This window comes from Perna viridis, chromosome 10, assembly GCF_037379345.1.
Source record: "Perna viridis isolate PV_CMFRI_1.1 ecotype Kerala chromosome 10, ASM3737934v1, whole genome shotgun sequence".
Taxonomy (NCBI): Eukaryota; Metazoa; Mollusca; class Bivalvia; order Mytilida; family Mytilidae; genus Perna; species Perna viridis.
The window spans coordinates 20384405-20408450 of NC_142454.1; the positions used below are offsets into that span (position 1 = coordinate 20384405).

Here is a 24046-nt window from a genome sequence, read left to right on the forward strand (position 1 = left end):
GCATTCCTAACATTCTAAGTAGTTCTTAGAACAAAGTGTGGTGGGTATATAGGTTTCACTCTGTCCAAACTATTTTCTAAGCAGCTTGCAGCATTATCAGACTTTGTGGGTGTAATATAACCACATGGAGATGTGCATACTGTTAGGATATTATGTTTGGACAAACATTGTATTAATTATATTAATTTGGTCTGATGCATTGTTCCCAACTCCTCCTCATGACTTGCTGGATTGTAATGAAACTCAATTGAGAGTTCTATTACCATATGATGGTGTTCATATTGTCAGAAATTTAACGTTTAAAGTAATATTCTGTCATTGTGTGTCAACATAAAAAAGATAGTACTGATTTCGGTTAGGATCTGGGTGTTTTAAAAATGGCAGCAAAATTTTGTTTAGTCTATACCCAACAAAAATTGTCCAATATGAATCGTGTTGACAATAGTCCCCAAATGTAAGGGGTTGAACAGGCTGTGGAGGTATTAGTCCTGGTAGGGGCAATGTCTAATTTTAATAATCTTTTTAAGACTATTTTTTTTTAATTCAAGATTCTTTAAAATGTGTGCCAAACATAATAATTAGTGATATGTGGTGGTGCTCTGGGTATGTATTGTTTTGAATTTAAGAAAGATCTACTAAATATCTCAATACTTATTCTCCTGTCAATTTACTTTCATTATTTTGAAGTATTTTTAACATACATTATTTTGAAATATCTTGCCAACTAATGTGTTGTGTGTATTTTTAAGGTTAAATGAATAAAAGTTATTTAACAATACTCCCTTGAAAATTTAAAATGGTAGATTTTTGCATAATAATTGTTTATTTGAAAAGCATATTCTGTGTGTTCATTTACACCCAAAAGATATTTTTCACACATGTATATAGTTGCATATATTTACTAATCTGTCTCAATACACCAGTGATCAAATTAGGATATTTCTTGTAGTTAGATAATGATGTAAGTGTGCAGCAACTTGTAACAGTCTTGTTTTGTTAGAATTTATATATATATAAGCATGTCTATATCGGCCCATTTTCAATAGAAGAGAGTGGGAAATTGTTGTACAGTTAGCATATACTGAATTGGTGCTTATTTCCTTGTATGTACTGTTACACATGTTTACATAAAATTTCCCTAAACAGATTATTATTATTATTCATTTTATTTTAGTCCTTGTATTTATAGCAATTGTCTGTTTTTATTACATTTTTGCTTTAGTCATTATTATTAATAATTATGAGTTTAATTAATCTTGTTTTTTCCATTTATATGTTCACTTAATACCTTGTAAATTTGTGTCGATTCCTTTGATCTATGAGTAGACAGGTTTATATTTTGATTAGTTACATTTTAGCTTTGTTAATCAGTATTTAGTGCAGATTGCAAATGCTTGGGCAAATTAAATCATATATTGTGAGAACAAGGGTGTTTTATTTTTTATTTTTTTTTGTTGTTTTTGCTCTCTATCTAGGATATAATATTCTTTTGAATACACTTTTCATATACAAAGTATATATTCAAAGTTTTTCAACTTGTTTTCCTTATTTGACATGTATCTTTTATTTATTTATACTGTTCTTTTTATCTGTGGAAGATGATTTAATCAGTGAACAGTCCTGTTTGTCAAATTTAATGTATTATATGGACAAATCAAATTCGCCAGAATTTTTCAGCAGGGATTTTTATTTTTGGGTAATTTTGCATTAGTTATGATGGATTCTAAAAATTAAAACTTGTCCACAGTTAATTTGTATATATTTGAAGTAAGGTAAGTGGAAGTCTTACATTCTGCTTACACAACTACTGCCATATCAAAAGTTTGAAAACAGCTATTTTATCACATTGCATTAATGAAAAAAGAAATTATAGGAAAAGTGACTCAATTTATTTTGCCAAATAAAATTTGCTTTCAGTTTTTTTTTTTTTTTTTTGAAGTTTTGTTATTCCAGAGTAAATAATCACCTGTTTTAGGGAAATATAGTTAGATTTACAGATAACAAGTAGATATCCAATCTTTAATAATTACAATTTATACAATGATATGCTTTTATTTTGTCATTCCTAGTTTTTTGTTTTTTGTAAATGACTTTTGCAATTATATACAAGTTGATTCATGTTATTTTTACATTTATTTAATTTTTTTCTGCACATTGTTCCTGGCCGGTTGGTGTTATATGTTTATTATCATTTATTTAGTATTGCAACTAATAGAATGTTGACATTGTACATATATGTGTATAAATCTTTAGGTAACATTGGTCAAGTTGTCTGATGTGATTCATGATATAGGACCCAGTGACAAGATTTGTAAAACAAGTAATTATCATCCGTCTAACACATCATATTATTTCATCATGAATTTAAGTCATGCCTTGAAAAAAAAGAAGAAAAACTTCTTGGAATTTGAAAGTATGAAAGTTAAATTATTGCTCTGACTTAATTTAAAAAAAACATCTTGAAGGAAAAAAGAATGGTATTTTATTGCTGGGATAAGACATTAAAATTGTACTTGGATGTTTAGATCATTGCAGGGCACAGAGACATCTTGTTAATTAGTGTATTTTCAGCTGGGACTTTTAAGCATCATCTTTAAACTTTATTGATATATTTTACTCTTTTTTTTAATCAGTAACTGGCTTCAAAACAGGAACAAACATCTTATTGATGTGAAAGTAAGACAAGACCAGTAACTTTATGTCAAAGGAGGACACTGATGCTATTTTTATGAAAATCAAAATGTCTTGAATGTGATTGCTCACTTGGAAGTAACACAAGCTGTTCTGTATTATATCAGCAGTTAACAGTATAAAGTAGATGTTTTTACCTCTCTTAGTGATTCATTTTTTAACACCGAATTGCATACAATCGTTAAACAACCTTTGTAATCTAACTAGTTCCTTCATATCAATGGTTATGTTGGGTTCATGTATATTCACCTGTAATTTCAGAGAAAATTTCTGTTAACATTGAATGATTTTTAAGGGCAAACATTTCCTTCTGATATAAATGACTTGCAAAGCTATAAATACAGAACAGCTTGTTTAGGGAAGTTCTATTTTGTTACTTGTTTAGATATTTACTATGGATGTGATATTTTTCAAGGACCATATCAGGACTCTTTTTAGCTTTTGACAGTATTCATTCCATGTATATAGATATTTTTGTTTCTCTTACATACTCTGCAACCTCAAGTTTTACTGTTTAAAAATGTATGCATTTTAACACTTGGTTGAGTGTCGATATGCTCACACTATGTATCTACTGGTTAAGGAAATATTTTGTCCCATTTACAGACAAAAGTTAAAATAACTTGAGAGAATGCAATATATATTTTTGAAAACAACAAATTTATAATACTAAATAAGCCATTCTAAACTTGCCATTTGTTGTAGTTAGTCTTTAAATAGGCAATCAACATTTATCTATACAAAACTTAGTCAGGGTATGTTTTCTACTTTTAGTTTGTGAAATCCAGGTATTTAGAATCCATGACTTGAAAGTCTTTTCCCAAATAATAGGGCTTGAGATTATACTGAAAGTTGACTTTCAAAAACAAAGTTTTCAACATTGATAATTCATTTCAGGATTTAAAAGCTACAATCTTAAATTTAAAAAAAGTACATTTTTTGATGATATAACAACCTTTTTTAAGTAGGTTTTATGTCTTATGCAATCAATATTTACAAATTTATCCAAAATATCTATTAAAACAGTGCCAATTTTAATTTTTTTTTACTAATGGAAAAAAAAAGATTACAGAGATATTCAGTGATATTCTTTTTTTGATATGGATATCTTGGTTTTTGTTCTGTTGTTTACTTTTGATATGTTGAATATTATTGTTTCATGTTTATTTACTGATATTTTCTTGATTTTAATATTGTATACATTTATTTTCAATAGTTAATTACTTTATCAGATGGTTAAGATACAGAAATTTGCAGATTACTGTGTTGGCTATATTCTTGAAAGTGATTCAACAAATATTCATTTTATCTTCACTTGTTAACTTCACTTAAGGTGGAGGTAAACATGTAAACAAATTGCTATTTAATATATAGAACTGAAATTGAAATATTTATATGTTTCCATGAATATGTCTTGTGGTTGTGGACTTTTCAAACATAGGAATAGACCTTAATAATATATACATGTATATAACTGGTGGGTATAGTTTTTGTTTTGTTTTGTTTTGTTTTTTTTTTTTGCATTACTAATGGTACTTACTGCAATAATAGGATTCATGAAATACTATTTTAATTTTGACTCCACTAACGATATTTAAAATCTGCAATTTTCTGTATCTTCATGGAAATGAATCAAGCAAAAATATATTTTATTAATCTACTTTATCTCCATACCAGGTCTTAAGAACATTTTATTATCATTGTATAGTAACAATCTGTATATGGTGCATGAATTGTATGTATTTTTCTCAGCATTATATTAGTTGTAACCAACCATAAGGGAATAATTGTGAATGTTTACACAAGTATTGACATACAATACAAAAAAAATCAATTATAATTTCCAAATGTTTATGTCCTGGAAATTGTATGCAATTGGAATAAAGGTGTTACTTTAACTTACTAGTTAATTTATTGTCAGCTAAACTACCTTCACATACACAAAACTTCCTTACAAATCTGTACTAATCTGTATAATTTATAAAATTGGTCAAACTGAATCCTTGCAAATTAAGCCACTTTTACGAGTGCTTTGCATGTGCTTTGCAATGGGTTATGAATATAAATGATCACTTCACGATTTTTTTTATTAATGAATGTGATGGGTTTACAATTCATTGCAATTACATACATCCAATTTTACTGATGCATACAATATTGTTTAGAATAATTGCAAAATGATTATAAAGATTCCAAGTAATAGTTCCTTGATATTCAGCAAAATATAAAGCCCTACAATTTTGAAAAGATACTACTTGACAAAAGATTCCCATTTCTGTGATGGAGAAAGACAAGTCATTTAAACTATACTAAAACCTTAAGAGTTGACTAACAAAAATATCTCGAAACTCTACTGAACAGAGATTACACTTTTATGGGGATTGAGTTTGATAATCTTTATTATAGGTATTCATAACTTTGAATACTCTTTTTGAAAATGTTAAAACTACTGTGAGAGCACTATTGTTCATGGGGTACCAATTTTCATGGTTTTTGTGGATAGGCTAAACCACGAAATTTGGTTCCCAGCGAAAAGGAAATTTCCGTTGATGAGTAAACTGAAAATCTCAAGACCATGTATGCACAAATTTGTGTTTCTTCACTAACCCAGGAAAATAAGTATCGAGGAATTAAAGTACTTTTGACAGTATACAAAAATAAAGTCCCTACTGAATCCCTTTGTACCAGAATTCTATACTTTAAAGTGGGTGTGATATGCTGATCAGGATATTGCCCTCAGGTGTGTTAATCTTACTTTAGTCTTTGACTCCTATTTAAAACTGCCCAATTGATTTGTATGGAACTTTCCAAAAATTATTTTATGTCATTGTGCACCTGCTCATCTTGATACTTGATCCAAGTGATTTTTGGAGTTTCCATTACTGTATTAGCATGATTTTATACTACCCCCCACTTGTGGGTGGTGTATTGGAATCAGTTTGTCCATTTGAATTTCTTCAATTATCTGTACTCCTAGTAGATGGATTGATCTTAAATTTAGTATGGGGTGTATGTTATAAGTATTTTTGGTGAATTTGGGGGATCTACTTCATATTTTGTGAGACGCATTCAAGTGGAGGTATACTATGACCATGCATACAACTTCATGTCAGCTTTGCCATGAACTGGGTCCACCCTAGGTGGATATAGCATCTTTCTTGGGTTTTACCGTACCATCTCGAGGACTTGACCACTGCGTCCAGCAAGCATTTCATTATGGCCCAAAAAGAGGAGACTTATTTATACCCCCCACTCAACAAGAGGGAGGTACATTGGAATAACCTTGCCCGTCTGAGTTCTGTCATAATTATCTCTGTTCCCAACAAATGGATTGATTTCAAATATGGTGTGTGGCTTTATATAGATAGGGCATATGTTGTAAGCAATTTTGATTGTTCGTTATCATTTCCCTGTTTCTAGGAATTAGCCATTTCTCACTATATGGAATGATGGAGAAAATGTTCATCACGAAGATCAGATCTCAGTTCCCAATAGATGGATTAATTTCAAATTTGGTGTGTGGCTTTCTATAGATGGGAGCATAAATGTATGTTGAAAGCATTTCAGATGCTGTACAATATTAACTTCCTGTATTGTGGGACATGGTAATTTTTCACTAAATGAAATGATATAAAAATATCCCTGCTCCCTAAGAATGGATTGATTTCAAATCTGGTTTGTTACTTTATATAGATGGGGCATACATTTTAAGCAGTTTTGATTGCTGTACCATATCAACTTCCTGTTTCATGGGACTTGCCCATTTTTCACTACTTGAAGATCAAGAAAATTTTGTTACAAAAATCTCAACTTCCCGCACGAGTGGGGGTATTCCTAAGAAGACGGACAACATAAGCATCTTGATGTTTAATTTAAAATAACAGGGCTCGACAATAACATTTGTTCAAATGTCCCATACCAGAGTAAAAAATGGTCTGACAAGTAAAATTTAAATGAAGCTTGCCTGATTGGACAAGTACAATTATTTTGTACAAAAAGATTAAATTCATCTTTTACGAAAAGTCAACAGGGACAATTAAGCTAATCAGCAATAAACAAGTATACAACTGAACTAATTAATTTGTCATTTACAACTTGTAACCAATAATTCAAAACTGGTTCTTTGTCAGATACAACAATGCACATAGACATAGTAAGGACATAAATAATCATAAACCACTGTGATCCATCTAAATTAGCAGTGTGCTTGGATAGGGATTGGATTGGCAGAGACATTACAGATGTCAACATGGATTCATCATATGACAAGGATGCAAGAGAAATAACCTTCTGTTCTAATTCATTACTTCATTTATTCAATCAAAGTTGATTTATTTTTGACAAATTCCATTTTCATTCGGATAAGTAAGTTTTGCTATGTACTTGTTCTAGGGAACAAGTTGAAAAAAAAAGTTATTGTCAAGACCTGTATTGCCGGTATTTTAAATAATAGTCCCATTGGAAAACTTAGCATACTTGATAGAACATATTGTTATGATGTTTAGATGTGATCACCATTTTGATTCTGACAGCATTTTCTTGAGTTATAAGACCTAAAACTTCCTTTCAAGACTTCTTTAAAGTTGAAAATCTTGTGGATGCACATTTTCTGACACTGTTTGATGATTCATGTCTACTTTTTATAGAATGCTGTTACGAAGTTTAGATGTGCATGTATTCCACCATTATTTTCATTCAAAAACCTCATCAACATTGGAACATATGATTACATGTAGTTGCAGCAATCTTGATTTATTTATAACATACTTAATGGGACAACAGAAGCAATAAATCCTGACCCAGATCCCCCAAAATGAAATAAACATCAACCATGAAAAACAAGAGGCTCCCAAGAGCCAGAATCGCTCACCTTGTTGAATTTTGCCTTTTAAAGGCAATAAATTAAACAAGAAGTTGTCCAACAAATTTGACTCAAGAAGTCTTTGGTAGGATTTATCAAAAGATCTTTTCAACAATTGAAAGTTTCTTTTAATCTATCATAGTTTTCAAGATATTGACTGAAAACTATTTAAAAAAAAGTCATTTTTCCCCTTTCAAGGGCAATAACTCTTACAAGGAATCTGAAGACTTTTGTAGTCCTAGTAATATGGATCATTTTAACTATTGAAAGAATTTGGATAAACCTAACGGCTTTGGAGATATATGTGAAAAACTACTGTCTGACCCCTATGTTCTATTTTTCAATTGGTCAAGTAGTGACAGAGAAAGAAGATTTTTGAAAGAAATAACATTAAAAATAGCAAAAATCATTGAAAAAGGGCAATAACTCCAACATGGCTTAACTGATTAAAACTAAAATTTGACCAGAGATAGATCTCATCATGCTAAACACTTTTACCCTTTTACCCGTGTCAAAATTCAGCTAAACCTAACAGTTTAGGAGATACATGTGAAAAACTACTGTCTGACCCCTGTGTTCTATTTTTAGTAAAGGCGGCCATGTTTTTAGATGAATCAAAAATCCCCACACCAGTTCTATGCAGTATACCCAAAGAAACATTCATACCAAGTTTGGTTTCAATTGGTCAAGTAGTGTCAGAGGAGAAGATTTTTTAAAGAAATAACATTAAAAATAGCTAAAATCATTGAAAAAGGGCAATATAACTCAAGCATGGCTTAACAGATTAAAACTACAATTTGACCAGAGATAGATCTCATCATGCTGAACACTTTTACCCGTGTCAGAATTCAGCTAAACCTCCCAGTTTAGGAGATATATGTGAAAAACTACTGCCTGACTCCTATGTTCTATTTTTAGTAACGGCGGCCATGTTTTTGGACGAATCAAAAAATCCCCAAATCATTCAATGCAGGATACCCCAAGGAACATTCATACCAAGTTTGGTTTTGGCCAGGTGAGCTAACAAGAAGCCTTGATAGTGACAAGAGTAAGGACAAAGTTACAGTGAAGTACAACCATTCATACTGAAGCTACATACCAAGTCTTCATTATTATCATGTTCAACATGTTTCCTTACCTCAATAGTCTACCCTGGACTTGACTTTTTATGAGTGGCTCAGCGGGTATTTATAGAAATGAGGAGGATGCTTACCCTACCAGTGCACCTGTTCCATGCTTCCAGTTTTTAACAAAAACTGAGTTGCTCATTTGGTTGTTTTATGTTGTGCGTGTCTGTTTTCCCAGTCTGGTCTTTGTCCCTGGATTGTGTTCTGTTGATTTCCGCTACAATCTTGGTTCCCTTAATTACTCTTTATGATAGTCATAAATTGATAAAATATATGCAGTACTAAAATTATGAGACATTTGATAAACAAGAATTGGATCAAAACACAACCCATTATGCCTAAGCTTCATATTATGTTTCAAATTATTCCAAAATTTAGCTGAATTTTTAAATTTTTTAAATATGAAAATGCAACACCAAAACAACACAGTAACCATTTATATGGGGGTGGGGGAGAAATTATAGGAGGGCACAATCCAACCTTCATCATGAAGCACTCATTAGCCTTAACATAGCATGACATAAATCCAGCTTTAAATAAAACTCAATTTTATGAGTAATGGATACATACATTTATCTGTGTAAATGATAAAACACCATAAACCAGAGGTCGTGAACTATCACTTTTATAAATTTCATCCGTAACAAATGGTAATGTTCCTTAATATAAGTCAATTTGAAAGACAAAAGGAAATGTTTAAGCCTCCTTCTGAATATTCCATAAACATATACTGATTTGCTATGACTTCACCTAGAAGAACACATATTCTAATCTCTGAAGTCAATCTTCTTCTTTTCCTTCTTTTGCCAATTTGGCTTGTTGTGACTGTAAAAACTTCATTACTTCAGGTGATCTCATTAAAGCCTAAAATCATATCAAAATAATCTTTATACAACGTAGTACCCAATTCATAGATACTTTTGTTTAGACTTTATACAATGTAGTACCCAATACATAGACACTTTTGTTTAGACTTTATACAATGTAGTACCCAATTCATAGATACTTTTGTTTAGACACATTGTGAACACTAAACCCTTACCAGACAGTTTTTCAATTGGTTTCAAATACTAGTGTAAATCTGTTTGAATTACAAAATTATTGTCAGTATAAATGATTTCATAACAAATAATCATCTTTAGTATCTTCTTATTATAAATATACACCAGTGCCAGTTTGCAGAGACACAGACAAGGTGATAAAGTTTCTTAGTGTTGTATTCCTTGATAATGCCCCCTTCTAGTGAAACTCATACATTACTGGTACTGAGAAAGCAAATTCTAGTCAATAGACAGATATATTGCAGTTACAGGGTGATATATATTCTGAGGCAGATGATATATATAGAGAAGGATGTTATACTGAAGTGATTTATCTATGTGGTTCAATATTCATCTAATCATTGTGAAAAGGACAGAGCAAATAAGTAATTGACCAAAATAACACATGCTGATTCTCAACAAGCTCCATGCAGTGGCAGACGTTTGTTTTGCAGAGAAACCTTTCGAAATTCTCTGACATTATTCAATTAAAACATTGGTTGACAATTGGAAAATGTCGAATAAAATCATCCACTTTTTCTCATCTTAGCAAGATTCTTGCATTTTCTGAGAGGGCTGACTGCAGTATCTAGAGTGAATTTTAAACATCAGACACTGTTTCTGAGCTTGAATTCTCCACAGAAGTTATAACCTCACCAGTTTCTTTTCAGCAAGGACTTCATCAAGAACACTAGGATTCAGTAGGTCTGATGTAGCCTGTATATCATCCTTACTACACAAAGGCTCACTTTTGGTCTATAACACAAATTAAATTAGGTAAATTATATAATCAATTTATGGGAATCTGTAGTATAGGTAGAATGCTAACACAATAGTAAATCATGACATTGAGTTATTTCACAAGCAATGACAGACTGCCAGCACTTTCCATAGTGCGAAAGACAGCCAGACAGATGGACACTTAAAAAAAAAACAAAACAAAATGTCTCTCCACTTAAGTGTTAATTGTCCAATTCATTTTTATGGAAAAAATAATGGATTCACTATATAGGAATTTCATCAGGTGATGACCATTCAATCAAGGTGAGACCAACTCTTTTCCCTAAAGTTCACTATAGTACCCACAATGGTTTAAGTATTTTCAAATTTGGGCTTACATTTGACAAGCTTTTACTTTTGTGTTTCTTCATATCTTGTGAAAATAGTAAAATTTATAAGTCATGTAACTTTTCTACTGTATGGTATATATTACCTTGGACTTAGCATCTTTATTTGGACCACAGTTTTGGGTCTCTGCACCTCTAAGGTCCATTGGTATGATACGGTATGGATTCCTTTCTGTCAATATAATCAAACATGTAATGTGACTCGGTCAAGATAATCAATCAAGTAATGTGAATCAGTCAAGATATTCAAACATGTAATGTGAATCAGTCAAGATATTTAAACATAAACTATGAATCAGTCAAGATATTTAAACATAAACTATGAATCAGTAAAGATAATCAATCAAATAATGTAAATCAGTCAAGATATTCAAACATGTAATGTGAATCGGTCAAGATAATCAATCAAGAAATGTGAATCAGTCAAGATATTCAAACATGTAATGTGACTCGGTCAAGATAATCAATCAAGTAATGTGAATCAGTCAAGGTATTCAAACATGTAATGTGAATCAGTCAAGATATTCAAACATGTAATGTGAATCGGTCAAGATAATCAATCAAGAAATGTGAATCAGTCAAGATATTCAAACAAGTAATGTGACTCGGTCAAGATAATCAATCAAGTAATGTGAATCAGTCAAGGTATTCAAACATGTAATGTGAATCGGTCAAGATAATCAATCAAGTAATGTGAATCAGTCAAGGTATTCAAACATGTAATGTGAATCAGTCAAGATATTCAAACATGTAATGTGAATCGGTCAAGATAATCAATCAAGATATGTGAATCAGTCAAGATATTCAAACATGTAATGTGAATCGGTCAAGATAATCAATCAAGTAATGTGAATCAGTCAAGGTATTCAAACATGTAATGTGAATCAGTCAAGATATTCAAACATGTAATGTGAATTGCTCAAGATATTCAAACATGTAATGTGACTCGGTCAAGATAATCAATCAAGTCATGTGAATCAGTCAAGGTATTCAATCAAGTAATGTGAATCAGTCAAGATAATCAATCAAGTAATGTGAATCGGTCAAGATAATCAATCAAGAAATGTGAATCAGTCAAGATATTCAAACATGTAATGTGAATCGGTCAAGATAATCAATCAAGATATGTGAATCAGTCAAGATATTCAAACATGTAATGTGAATCGGTCAAGATAATCAATCAAGTAATGTGAATCAGTCAAGGTATTCAAACATGTAATGTGAATCAGTCAAGATATTCAAACATGTAATGTGAATCGCTCAAGATAATCAATCAAGTAATGTGAATCAGTCAAGGTATTCAAACATGTAATGTGCATCAGTCAAGATATTCAAACATGTAATGTGAATCAGTCAAGATAATCAATCAAGTAATGTGAATCAGTCAAGATAATAAAGATGTAATGTAAATCAGTGGGTTATTAAGTCATGTTAGTACGCTATTAATAAACAAAATATATTTCATTGATGTTATAATGCACCAGTATTTTTAACCTGATGTTTACAACCTGGTAACTTACATTGTATGTTTGTTCTCAAAGTTTGAAGATCAACTTGACTTTCATATGAATGGATAAAATAGGAAATACAACATCAGCTTATTTTTTAACAAAGTGTGAATTCATGTACACAGATGAATATAAATCATATGATATGAGTTCACAATAAACATTCTTTGCATGCTTAAGCAAAAATATCTGACAACAAGTTCTATCTGGAATACTACATTAAAGGCATATTATTTGTGGGTAACAATTTCTGTTTTTGAAAACAATTGGTTTGTTAGTCTTTTAAATTCATTGGTTCCATAAGAAATTTTTCCTTTCACTTTCATGGTTTGACTGAATCATGATGACCATGAAAATCGACAAGTTACAAAATGTAGTTCTTCCACCAAAGATAAACCTAATTTATGGCAAAATATCACTATAAGCTAGCATCACTTAAATCTGTATCTTAAATGCATACACTGTATCAAACACATGTAATTTACAACTTTGTCCTAAAAGATTTGACCTATAGGGTAAGTCACCTACAGTTTAATGAGATGGCAGTTTCTTACCCAATGCCCCAGATAAAATTATAAATCACGCCAGGGATATGAATAAAATATAGCGAAATTAAACTCAACTGCTGACACAAACAATTTGTAAATATTACAGTACCTCACAAAGTCAACAAGAAAAAGTGCATACAAACAAATTATAAATCAATTAAACCCCAATATCTTATTTACTTAAACATTATGAAGTCATTAGAAGTCCACGAAATCTCGTAAAAAATCGACAGAATTAACATCTTGAGTGTTATAAATAACACTCTATCTTTTAAATTGTTTTAAATGAAGGTTTTATTGTGTAACATTGCACATGAAAATTGCACAATCATAGTTAACTGTCTACATCTCTGATCTGCATGGTCATTTTAATCATAAATCACAATTTATTTGTCCTAATGTAAAAGTATATGGAAATTTAAAATTCAAACAAGTAATATAATTCTCTTAGTCTGGAAATGTTTTCTCTACAAAATTGGTAATTATATACTACTATTTATACAAAGTCATAAAAATCTGTCAATGTTCAATAGTTCCCTTAAATGAATTAACTATTACACTTAACTTTTCATACAAAATTGGATGAGTTCAGTAGAAATTGACCTGAAGTAGCATTAAGATAGGTGAAGTGTATTTTACTCAACTGACAAATGATAAAAAATTGATTTTTGGTTTAATCAATTTAAACTTAAAAAAAAAACCTTCATGTTTTGGTGTTGGCTGAAGTCTTGGAAAAATACAGAATTGAAAATTATAAACACTGCAAAACATGTCATAAAAAGAGAAGTACTTAACTATATCACAATGTTTTCAATTTTACATATCCATTCATACAAACCCACTATCCCTATGCTTGTACAGTGAAACTTGTCTCAAACAAAAACCTAGTTAACTTTCAAAGTTTGTTCAGTTAACAAAACAGGCGTTTGATGTACAAAGATTCAATTATATCAAACAGACTTTAAAAAATATCTGTTTTAGACAGAATTTGGATTATTCAGGGTTCAGTTTTAACAGGACTAACTGTATAGTATAGAACTAACAAGAAATCTGTGAGTTATGTCTCACAAGTAATACCCAAGCTTTCAATCATGATACAATGTGTATTAGGAAACTAAACGAACTCCTCGGTAAACAGGGAGTTGTTGTTGAATTTTTCTGAAAGTGAAACCCACCACATGGCATACATACAGGAAGAACATGCAAAAATTTCAAGTTGCTGTGATAAGTAATTGCTAAGAAAAGTGTGACAGAAAAAATTTTTAAGAACGGAAGAGTACTTTGTCAGTATGGTTTATAATATATATCAAAGAGACAACAACCCCACCAGGCTGAAAATGTCAGCCCAAAGCCACATACTGGTCTTCAATGAAAGATCAGGAAATCCCTCATATGACAGGGCAGGCTGCAGCTGGCCCAAAAACATCATTATACACAGGTACAGCAGAAGATTTGCTCCTATATACTCCAGTAACATAAAAAAATAAACTAAAGGTGAAAACAAAACAAGACATACAGAGGTCAGAAATTCCTAACTTGGGACGGGCGCAAAAAATGTGGCAGGGTTAAAGTACTTTCGGTGTGATCACAATCCTTCCCCTTTAAAATTTGGCCAGTGTGGAAAAATTATTACAATGTAAAACACACCTAAAATAAGTTCAAAAAGGTCTGAGTCCTTGTTCCAACAGAAATAAAGAAACTGAATACAAATTCAACAAATGTATAAACTAAAGACTACTAGCAGTTAACTGACATGCCAGCACCAGACCAGTTTAAACCTACAAAAGTTATGTCCCCATCGTTTGTTGAATCAATCCCAATTCTTCCCATGCAGGGTTGAGAACACATTACATGATAAATCATACAATAAGGACACAACCCATGTCATGCCAAAAACTGCTTTGAAATGTAGTGTTTTAATTTCTATGTAAAGATGGCACATCAATGTTAATACAAAAAAATGCTATCCTGAACAATTTGACAATATCATGAGCCTATTCAACAGTTTAATTAACTTATTTTGTGAGTATAACATGGATGTACAGACCAAGGTAAAACTTTATATCCCATACGTTTTGAGTAAGGTATAATAAAAAAAAGGCTTTACTGAGGTTAGGACAGAGATGCCTTATGAATTAAGAAATTATTAACTGTATTATTTATTGCAATTTTGTTGTTTTATTTAACAATGCTATTACTAAACGTGTAGGAGGATTAAAATATGAATATTGCCCAAAAATATCAACTTTGTTGTAATAATGTCAAAGTTGTTCATAACATAGTAAAATATAAATATAAAGAAAATATAAGTTTTTGGCCTTAGCTCGTTATAACATTTTAAATGGTGCCACAATTTTATTTCATTTAGCAAAAACTGCTGAGAACTGTAAATTTTGTTGCTTTTTTCGATATAATTATACATCCAAAAGACTATGTCCACACACAAGAAACAACTGTATATTTCCACATATGATGAACTATGTAATAATAAATGTAATGATGTATTCACTAAATATAAAGTTCTTTCTCAGTTGTGGACACTATTTCCTTGCCAAAAATATGACCAGAAAGTGACCAAAAGGTACAAAATTTGACAAAATACCAGTATCTGAATATTTGTACAGTTCAAGCAATTTTTCTGACCTTTCAATGCAAGAATTATCTGATGTCCTTATTTTTTCTCATTTGTGATGGATTTAAGTCTCCAAATTCACAATTAAATCATTCAACACTTAATGATTAATTTTCAGTTGGATTTGAGACCCTTTATTGTCCATTAAGTTTGTTACAAATTCCACAATCCAATGTTCAATGATTGTGATTACAAGTCAGTTGCAGTTTCGTTGTAATAAAAACCGTTAATTGCTATGTTTATGATATTATAGTATCTGAATTTACAGTTTATCTTTCCTTCGTTCCTATCACCCTGGGTTAACAATGAAGTAGAAGGGACTTTACAGTCCTTCCATTCATATGTTTTACCTGCTTAGTTTACTTAAAAAAATGATTAAGTAGTTGTCTTAGTAAGAATCATGCAAAATCTGAAAAATGTGATACACCCCAAAAAGGCTACATATTTTTATTTTTGTAATTAAGTTGTTTTATGGGTCTATATTATGAAATGTGTAATTATTCATTCCAATCTGTCTGCTCTAAGGAGATAATCATCATTGAAAATAAAGTAGATTCTATTGTATTTGAGTGTCATTTACAGAGTTATCTCCCTTAATTTTAAAATCTTCAGTGCATTCTATACAATTTTTATATCCTAAGAGCACGGGTTATATGAAAAACCATATGTTAATTTCTGTTTACTATGACATTTCAAACAAAATATCAAAAATAAAAATAAGTAGGCTTTTTACCCATATATCACATTTTGCATGATCCTTAGCTTGGAGTGCTACTTAATACCAATCTGGCCCTTTCCTTCTTTAAACATTAAGACACTTGACTTATTTTCATTTCCATCCAAGGATATCAAACTGTAGTCAAAAAGGATTTTTGAATATAAAATCCTGTACAGTAGGGGCAATCATGGAGATAAATCTACATTTTCATGCTTGAGAAATCTCTAAATCTGAAGCATGACATCAGAGATAATGCATTTGATTTCATTGGGGAGTGCTGGCAGTTACCAAGTATCATGACCATACAAATTCTTGGCTTTATCAAAACTGAAAACCATATATTATCTTCTTGATTATGGTTGTCCATAAAATAAAAAATGTGTCCTCATTTTAACTTGAAAATAAGTACATGTATTTTTACCCATGAACTATTTCTTTTGACCCATTAAAAAATTTAACAAACCACTTCAAATTACATGTAATATGGTTGGCTTCTTAGAATATATGTCTCAGATCTGAATTACATGTATCACACAATATGCAACTTCTAAGCAATGATGATGGTTATACAATGCCATATCAGAGCAACTACTAATTTTGAGGTCATAAATCACTAACACATTTGGCTAATTTGTGTTTTTCCTTGTTTGTTTTGTTTCATGTTATAACAAAATTTTAAGATGAACTAAGTAGTTAGTATTGTTTGGCCACAAACTGTATAGTGCAACCACCAATATATAACCTATACAAGGGTGATCCCAGATTTGGGAGTGCCTCGCTTCAGCTCAATTTTTTTTTTCAAATAAAATTGAATAAATCACTATTTACTGTTTAGCAAACACCAAAATACATGCATGCCAATAATGTAATTTTTTTAAAAGAAAAACTTCAAAACACTTACCACAAACTTTTTATATGATGAGGTAGAACTAATGGTTGTGGAGTTGTTATAAACACACAAAATCAGTCTGAGAGTTGATGTAAAAGTCTCAAAAAGTAATTGGAAACAAGTAAAATATCACAGTTATCTAATGCTTGTAGATTGGTTGAATGATAGATGGAGGTTCAATTAAATAACCTCAGGCTTTCTGGAGTTCAGCTTTTGGTGAAGGGATTACTTCTTCCTCCTCGAGAAATTCATCCTGAAATTCAAGTAAGGAAAATCTACATGTATTATTGATTGATTTAGAAAGGGGTTGGTTCTCTTTGTGTGTTCATTTTTAAGTCTTCTGTATTCTACAAGTTGTTCTTCATCTGTTGACCTTTTGTGTTCCCTGCATTGTATTATTCTTTGACTCATTTTGACCTTTAGCATCACTTCTTCTTCTTATGAAAATTAAAACTTTGTTAAAGCTTAATAATAGATACAGTTTGTAAGTAGTAAAACAAGAAATCTGTCAGCAAGGCTCACTAATGATACCCCCATTTTCAATCATGATTTTAAGTTCAAAAATTGGCATACATACAGGAAGAATGTGTCAACATTTCAAGCCTCTGTGAAGAGTAGTTGCTGAGAAAAATGTGACAAAAATATCTACTTCCAAAAATATAAAGTAAAAAAATAAACCAAGTCCAGTAAAAACAGGAACTGAGGAAGTTGTTTTCATTTTTTTCTAAAATGGATCCCACCATATTGCATATTAGGTATAATAACTTAAATACTATCTATAAGACTTACAAAAATTTACATGGGAAGACAAAACAGATGGAGTGAACAATGTGATTTCTATAGATCTCAAAATTTTCTTTCTGGAAGGTGTGATGAACAAAAATCAAAGCCTTAAGTCAAATGAAATATATAGACATTCAGTCTCTAGGGGATTACAAGATATCTCTACTTGAGATAGTTAAATTTTAGATTTTAACCCATGAGCTTCAGCAAGTGGATTAAATCTAAAATTTAACAAACATTCTAATAAGACGGGCATGTAAAAATACAATTGTATAAATGTATTGAATGATCCTCTTTCTATAGACAACATATGAAGTTAGTCACCATTTTGAAGTCATGAGTGTCAACAGAAAATATCACAGCAAGCCTAACAGGATGAGATGTAACTTTATTCTATTTACCAGGAAAAATCACAGTAATTTGAGATAATCCATTTTGGATCGGAAGTTATTTTCTTATTTGGCCACCCACTGAGTGAATACCCTATCCAGGTTGCAAATATTCATTGTATGATTTCGCCTTGTATTGACCACTCATGGTTTAATAAAACCATTCGTCCAGAATACCGAAGCAGCAATATGCAAATGAAGAAAAATCCATTCTCCATCGATGAAAATATTAGAATGAAATATGCAAAGAACCATAAAAGAAAAATCCATTCACCAATGATAGCAATAGTTGCAGAATGAAGTTGAGACTGATATAGCTCTATCAATGAGAAGACCCACTTCGAAAAATGTAGTTTGATGCAAAGATTAATTTATTTCCCCATAATATACATGATATAGATAAGTAAAATCTTACAAAATATGTTATAAGCTCCAGTTACCGTCTATGATTATTTAAACAGTCAGTGGATCTGTTGGAGGGATTCCGTTAACACCTCACCCTCCAACAAAATATTCTGTCTGTCTATATGATCATAAATGTGACCTGGGAGCTTATAACTTAAACTGAGTGGTATCTTTCAATAATTACTGAATCCTAAGGACACACCTGAATTTGAACAATACATGTATAATTAAAATATAGTTTTAATAGTTTTTTAGTGGAGTCCGAGTTGCTCATTTACTTTTGTTACTTTGTATGTATGATTTTAGTTACTTTATGTTCTTTGTTGTGTGTGTCTGTTTTCCATGTCTGGTCTTTGTCCCTGGATTACATTCTTTTGATTACCGCTATAACCTTGGTTCCCTTGATTACTCTTTGATTACCGCTATAACCTTGGTTCCCTTGATTACTCTAATCTATTGTAACTTACAATATCATAAATAACTTTAACCATCAATGAACAGCTTGGACATTTAGCTACATCTTCCCCACTCTGAAGCTCTTCCTAGAAAGAAATCAAATAGTATTTCATAAAATTAAGTTCCATTAAAGGATACGTGACACAAAATTTTTTTTTTTAAACTTTGATTTGACTTATTGCACCTAATATATATAATCAAAACAATCACTTACTTTGTTAATTGAAGATAAATTGATTCAAAATCAATGATGACCAAAGTCATACAAATTTTCATTAGCCGTGTGGTTACATGTATGTGACTGTATTACGTCACTGGTTCTCAATTCATAGATCGATAGATTGCAATGCGTAGGGCTTCTGCATTTGTTGCATGATTTCTACAACTGAGAGTGAAAATATTTAAAAGTTTTGGTTTACCAGCAAATATATACTTATGGTTGTATCAATTTAAATCACTACCATAAGAAAATGATAAACAATATCAGAAATATTAACCACTACATGTATGAAGAGCAGACTATCCACAGTGAGACGACACCACTTTTGTTCGAAGATTACACAGAAATATTTCTTTATGTTCTGTCATGTTAGATTGAACTTTTAACATATAATATATTAAATTCATATTCTAAGATTTAAACTGTTCCGATCTCAATCCTCAATAAAAATATTGATTTCACCCCGATCCCTGTAAAGGAAAAAGAAGCCGCCAAAGCTATCTCTTGGTCATAATTAAGTCTACTGGACTTGTTGTTTTTAATATAAGCCAGTGGCAAAGAAAGAATGATACACAGACAGTCACTATTTTATTTGTACCCTCCTGTTCAAATCGTAAAAATAGTATGCAAAGTAGTTGCATATTCACCAAGGGGATGTATGCCTCATGAAAATGAAAAGTTGACAGGAAATGAGAAGAACTTTAGTCCTCTTATTCTCTAAACATGATTACCGCACCATACACAGATCAATGGACCACTCTGCATCCTATATACAAGGTATTTTTGAAGTTGTATTAATTTTTTGGGCATGTGTATACATTTTAATGTACCCAAACAGAGATAGAGAACCGATGACGTAGCATTTCCATATATGGTAACTGAGCATTACTTCTGGTTTCCATTTATGCATATTAATTAGGTTGTCAAGAAAACACAAATAAATCATTCTAACTTTATTTTGCGCTAACCTGATGAAAAAACATTTGTTACACTCATAACTAAACATGCTATAGTTTTATAAATATAAACTTTATAAAATGATATTTTTTGTGTCATGTCTCCTTTAAATGGCTAGATCTTTGCTCCATAATTCCAAACAATTCCAAAAATTATTCTCATTGCTCATTTAATGGTAAGGAACCGATTCATTTACTCATACATACTGGTAACATAGATCATGATATATTTAATAATATTTTTCAATTTCTAGATTTTCCCAATTTTATCTTTAAGATGATGATGATGATGAACATACTTTAAAATACATGTATCAACTAAAAAGCTTACAACAAATGTAGGTCACTTACATGTGTAACTCAGTTTGAGATAAATAAGCCTCAATGCAGGCAGTTGGTTTACCTTTGCCAGCCCAACTAACGAAAATAGCCTTATTAAATTCAGAAAAACAGCATACAGTGTATTTTAAATGTTGACTGACTGGGTCATAGTGTAAATAGGAAATTTACATTTATTGTTACTGGCTTTTAAGGAAGCTGCACATAAGCAGTAAATGGTAGAAAAGTATGAAAATGTAAGGATTTTATATACCAGGGAAGCAAAAAACATCTGCAATATGGTGGAAACTGGGATTTGGCACAACAAATTCAATTTACTCAACAGTTTCATGTCATCATGACGTGGAATGAAACATTGGACTAAATACCAAACAGCCTGACAGTTAATATATTGCTATCAGGGTAGGAACTTCTGCTCCTTTGAAGGTGTTACAGAAAAATCTAGTGAATGTGAGGATTGTAAAGCCTTGTCATTGATAGAAACAAGTGCCTCTGGGTAAATTGGCATTTACAAGGTCTACTTTGTTCACAGGGGCTTGGTGAAAAGCATATTAAGTAACATATATGTTCGCTACGCAATGGGAACCTCAGAAAAAATAAAAAGGGAATTTACAAGTTGCTTACCGCCATTTTTCAAATTGGTTTTTTTCTCGCCTGAAATCACAATTTGACTAATTTTTCAATGCCAAAATCGAGTTGGTGCATTCAATTTCTGTCATAAACCTCCCCTATACTCTAAACTTCTCTTTAAACATTGATTTTACCCAGTTTTTTCACCAGATACCAGATACCAGATGACGGACAACTACTAGTCTATGACCGGAAGTGAAAGTATTGTGCACAGTATGGTCTAAAATGTGTAATCCATACTTGTACCAGTACTGACTCAAATAATGTTTTACTAAAATATTCAATCTTAAAATATGTTTCTTTACTAGAAATGAATTGAAACATACTTTTCCACATCTCATACAATTTTCACTTCTTAACTTACCTTAAGAATGAATATTTTAGCAAAACATTACTTGGGTACAGGGAAAAGTCGGTACTGGTACGAGTAAGGGTTACACATTTTAGACCATACTGTGTGCCAATACTTTCACTTGCGGTCATAGTAGCTGTCCTTCCTCTGGTATCTGGAGAAAAAACTAGGTTAAATCAATGTTTAAAGAGAAGTTTAGAGTGTAGGGGAGGTTTATTACAGAAATAGAATGTATCATCTCGATTTTGACATAAAAAAACAGTCAGAGCGATTTCAGGCAAGAAAAAATCCAAATTGAAAAAGGCTGTAAGCAACTCATTAACTCCCTTTTGATTTTTTCTGAGGTTCCCATTGCCTACCGAGCATATAAGTTACTTAAAAATACATTTCACCAAGCCCCTGTGCTTTGTTTACAAATACAACGGAACTTAGTATGATCCTGATGGGAGCGTTAAAGGTTATATTATCAACTTGGTTCTGTATACTTATGGCAAGAGAAAGCATCAATATCCGGTTTGTAGCTTAATTTTCTGGAGCTAATAAACTGCATAATGGCAGCTTCATTTGCATATACTTGGATATATGCGATTGAGAGCCAAACCAGTCTAAGAAAAAAATTGCTAGTTTCGATAATCAAATACAAATCGAATCATAACTTTTCCAAGATAATAATAGTCTGCAGAATGGCGCCCAGATGTTTACAAAAATTACATAATCAATATTACCCATAAATCTCGGGTCATAAAAATTGCGAAACAAAAACGAAGCAAAATGAAACGAAAATAATCGATAAAAGAAAGAATTGAAACAAAACAATTCAATAAAATGAATCAACTCCTAATAAAAACATAAACAATACAAATCGAAACAGAATCAAGCGAAACTAAATTGAATCTTTTAAACATGTTTCGCAAATTATAAGAAGCATAATGTTTACTAATGCCATACAATTCGACCTAAAGACATTCAGGACCATGACAACCACTAATTCCTTATGAATGCCGGTCATTTCGGCCAATTGACATATCAGACCATAACAATTAGTATAATGCTTTAGGACAGATATCCTTCCAAAATTTACCATATTTGAAGGTTATAAGTATAATCTATCAAATCTGAGCTAGCACAAATTATCAAAGTTGTTTTTAATTAATGTTTCTTCAGCCACAAGTTCGGGAGCGTAAAAAGGTTTCACCTTCATCATATTAATTTATGCTTTGCTCACAATTAAGGTTAATGCATTTCTCATATTATTCAACGTAATAAAAAAAATATCATATGGAAGAAGTAGAAGCACTATGTCGGCTTACAGTGACAGACCGTCAAACGTCCCAGTTTGGTCGGAGATTGAAAGTGATGTTAAAATCGTCGATTGCACGTTAGTACCTTAGTTATTTGAAATTTATCACCACAAGGACAGGGATAATAATAAGTTTCGGTATCTTCGTCGTATTCGAAGTCTTCGATTTCAACCTCGTCGTGATAAATTGACATTTTCTTCCAAAACTTGTAGAAAATCTACTGACATGCTGCAACCGGAAATGGCGAAAATACACATAAAAGTGGAAATGGTTTCGGTGTGCGATACGAATCCACACCCGGTGGATTTTTAAGGCATATGGCTTTTTATGGACGGTTCAATATTTATCGAAGGTACGGTATAAATTTTCCTTTTCAAAATATTTATCTACACAGTAGATTCATCAGCAAAAAATCTGGTCTTCAGACCCAGTTGACTCAATTTTTAAAGCAGAAAAAAACTAGCTGCCATGGCCAGTACAGGGAGAGTAATATAAAATATCTACCAAACAAGATATTTTACACGTTTCATTGTACAGATTCATGCTCTATCAAATTAATTTTTGTCGTTGAAACCACCAAAATTTATACATTTCTAAAAATATCTAAAAACTTCATTGCATGTATTTTTGCTGATATATTTTTCTTTTTTTTTTATTTGATTTCACTGTAATTAATCTGTTAACATTAAATCAATAAAAAGAATTCGTGTCTTCTTAAATGAACTTATTGTGATTATACAAAATGCATATAATTTCAGTTATAGCCTAAGCCAATAAAGACCAGGTATAACAAAAAAAGCAAGACTGCATGGAATATAAGTACCATTTCTAATGTGGCCAGAAATATAAGTTATTTTTAATTGATTAATATGATTGTAACATCAATGACGGATCCGGATGGGGTCTTGGGTGTCCACCGCCTTTCTGTTGGGGAAAATATTAATGCTTAAATGTTTAAGTATTCTCCCTCCTTCGAACAAAGTTTTGTTGGGAAGAGATATAGGAATCCTCATTTCGATTTGTCTGTTCCTTTGCGAATGAGCAAATAATAGTCTATGAACTTTCCCTTTTCAA

At 31.3% G+C, this 24046-nt stretch overlaps 2 protein-coding genes across 2 annotated transcripts; both read right to left on the reverse strand.

Moving 5' to 3' along the window:
- Positions 1-6546: 6546 nt before the first annotated feature.
- On the reverse strand, positions 6547-17295 carry LOC148604892 (uncharacterized). The gene is made up of 4 exons (XM_088550864.1): positions 17154-17295; positions 10933-11018; positions 10377-10475; positions 6547-9543 (listed from the first exon to the last, which is right to left on the reverse strand). The coding sequence occupies exons 2-4, from the start codon at positions 10990-10992 to the stop codon at positions 9460-9462; spliced, it is 243 nt and encodes an 80-aa protein (XP_088406990.1). The 5' UTR covers positions 10993-11018; positions 17154-17295; the 3' UTR covers positions 6547-9459.
- On the reverse strand, positions 17255-23218 carry LOC148604893 (diphthamide biosynthesis protein 3-like). The gene is made up of 3 exons (XM_088550862.1): positions 23058-23218; positions 19186-19260; positions 17255-17394 (listed from the first exon to the last, which is right to left on the reverse strand). Exons 1-3 carry the CDS (start codon positions 23163-23165, stop codon positions 17332-17334), a joined length of 246 nt encoding a protein of 81 aa, XP_088406988.1. The 5' UTR covers positions 23166-23218; the 3' UTR covers positions 17255-17331.
- Between the last annotated feature and the right edge of the window lie 828 nt (positions 23219-24046).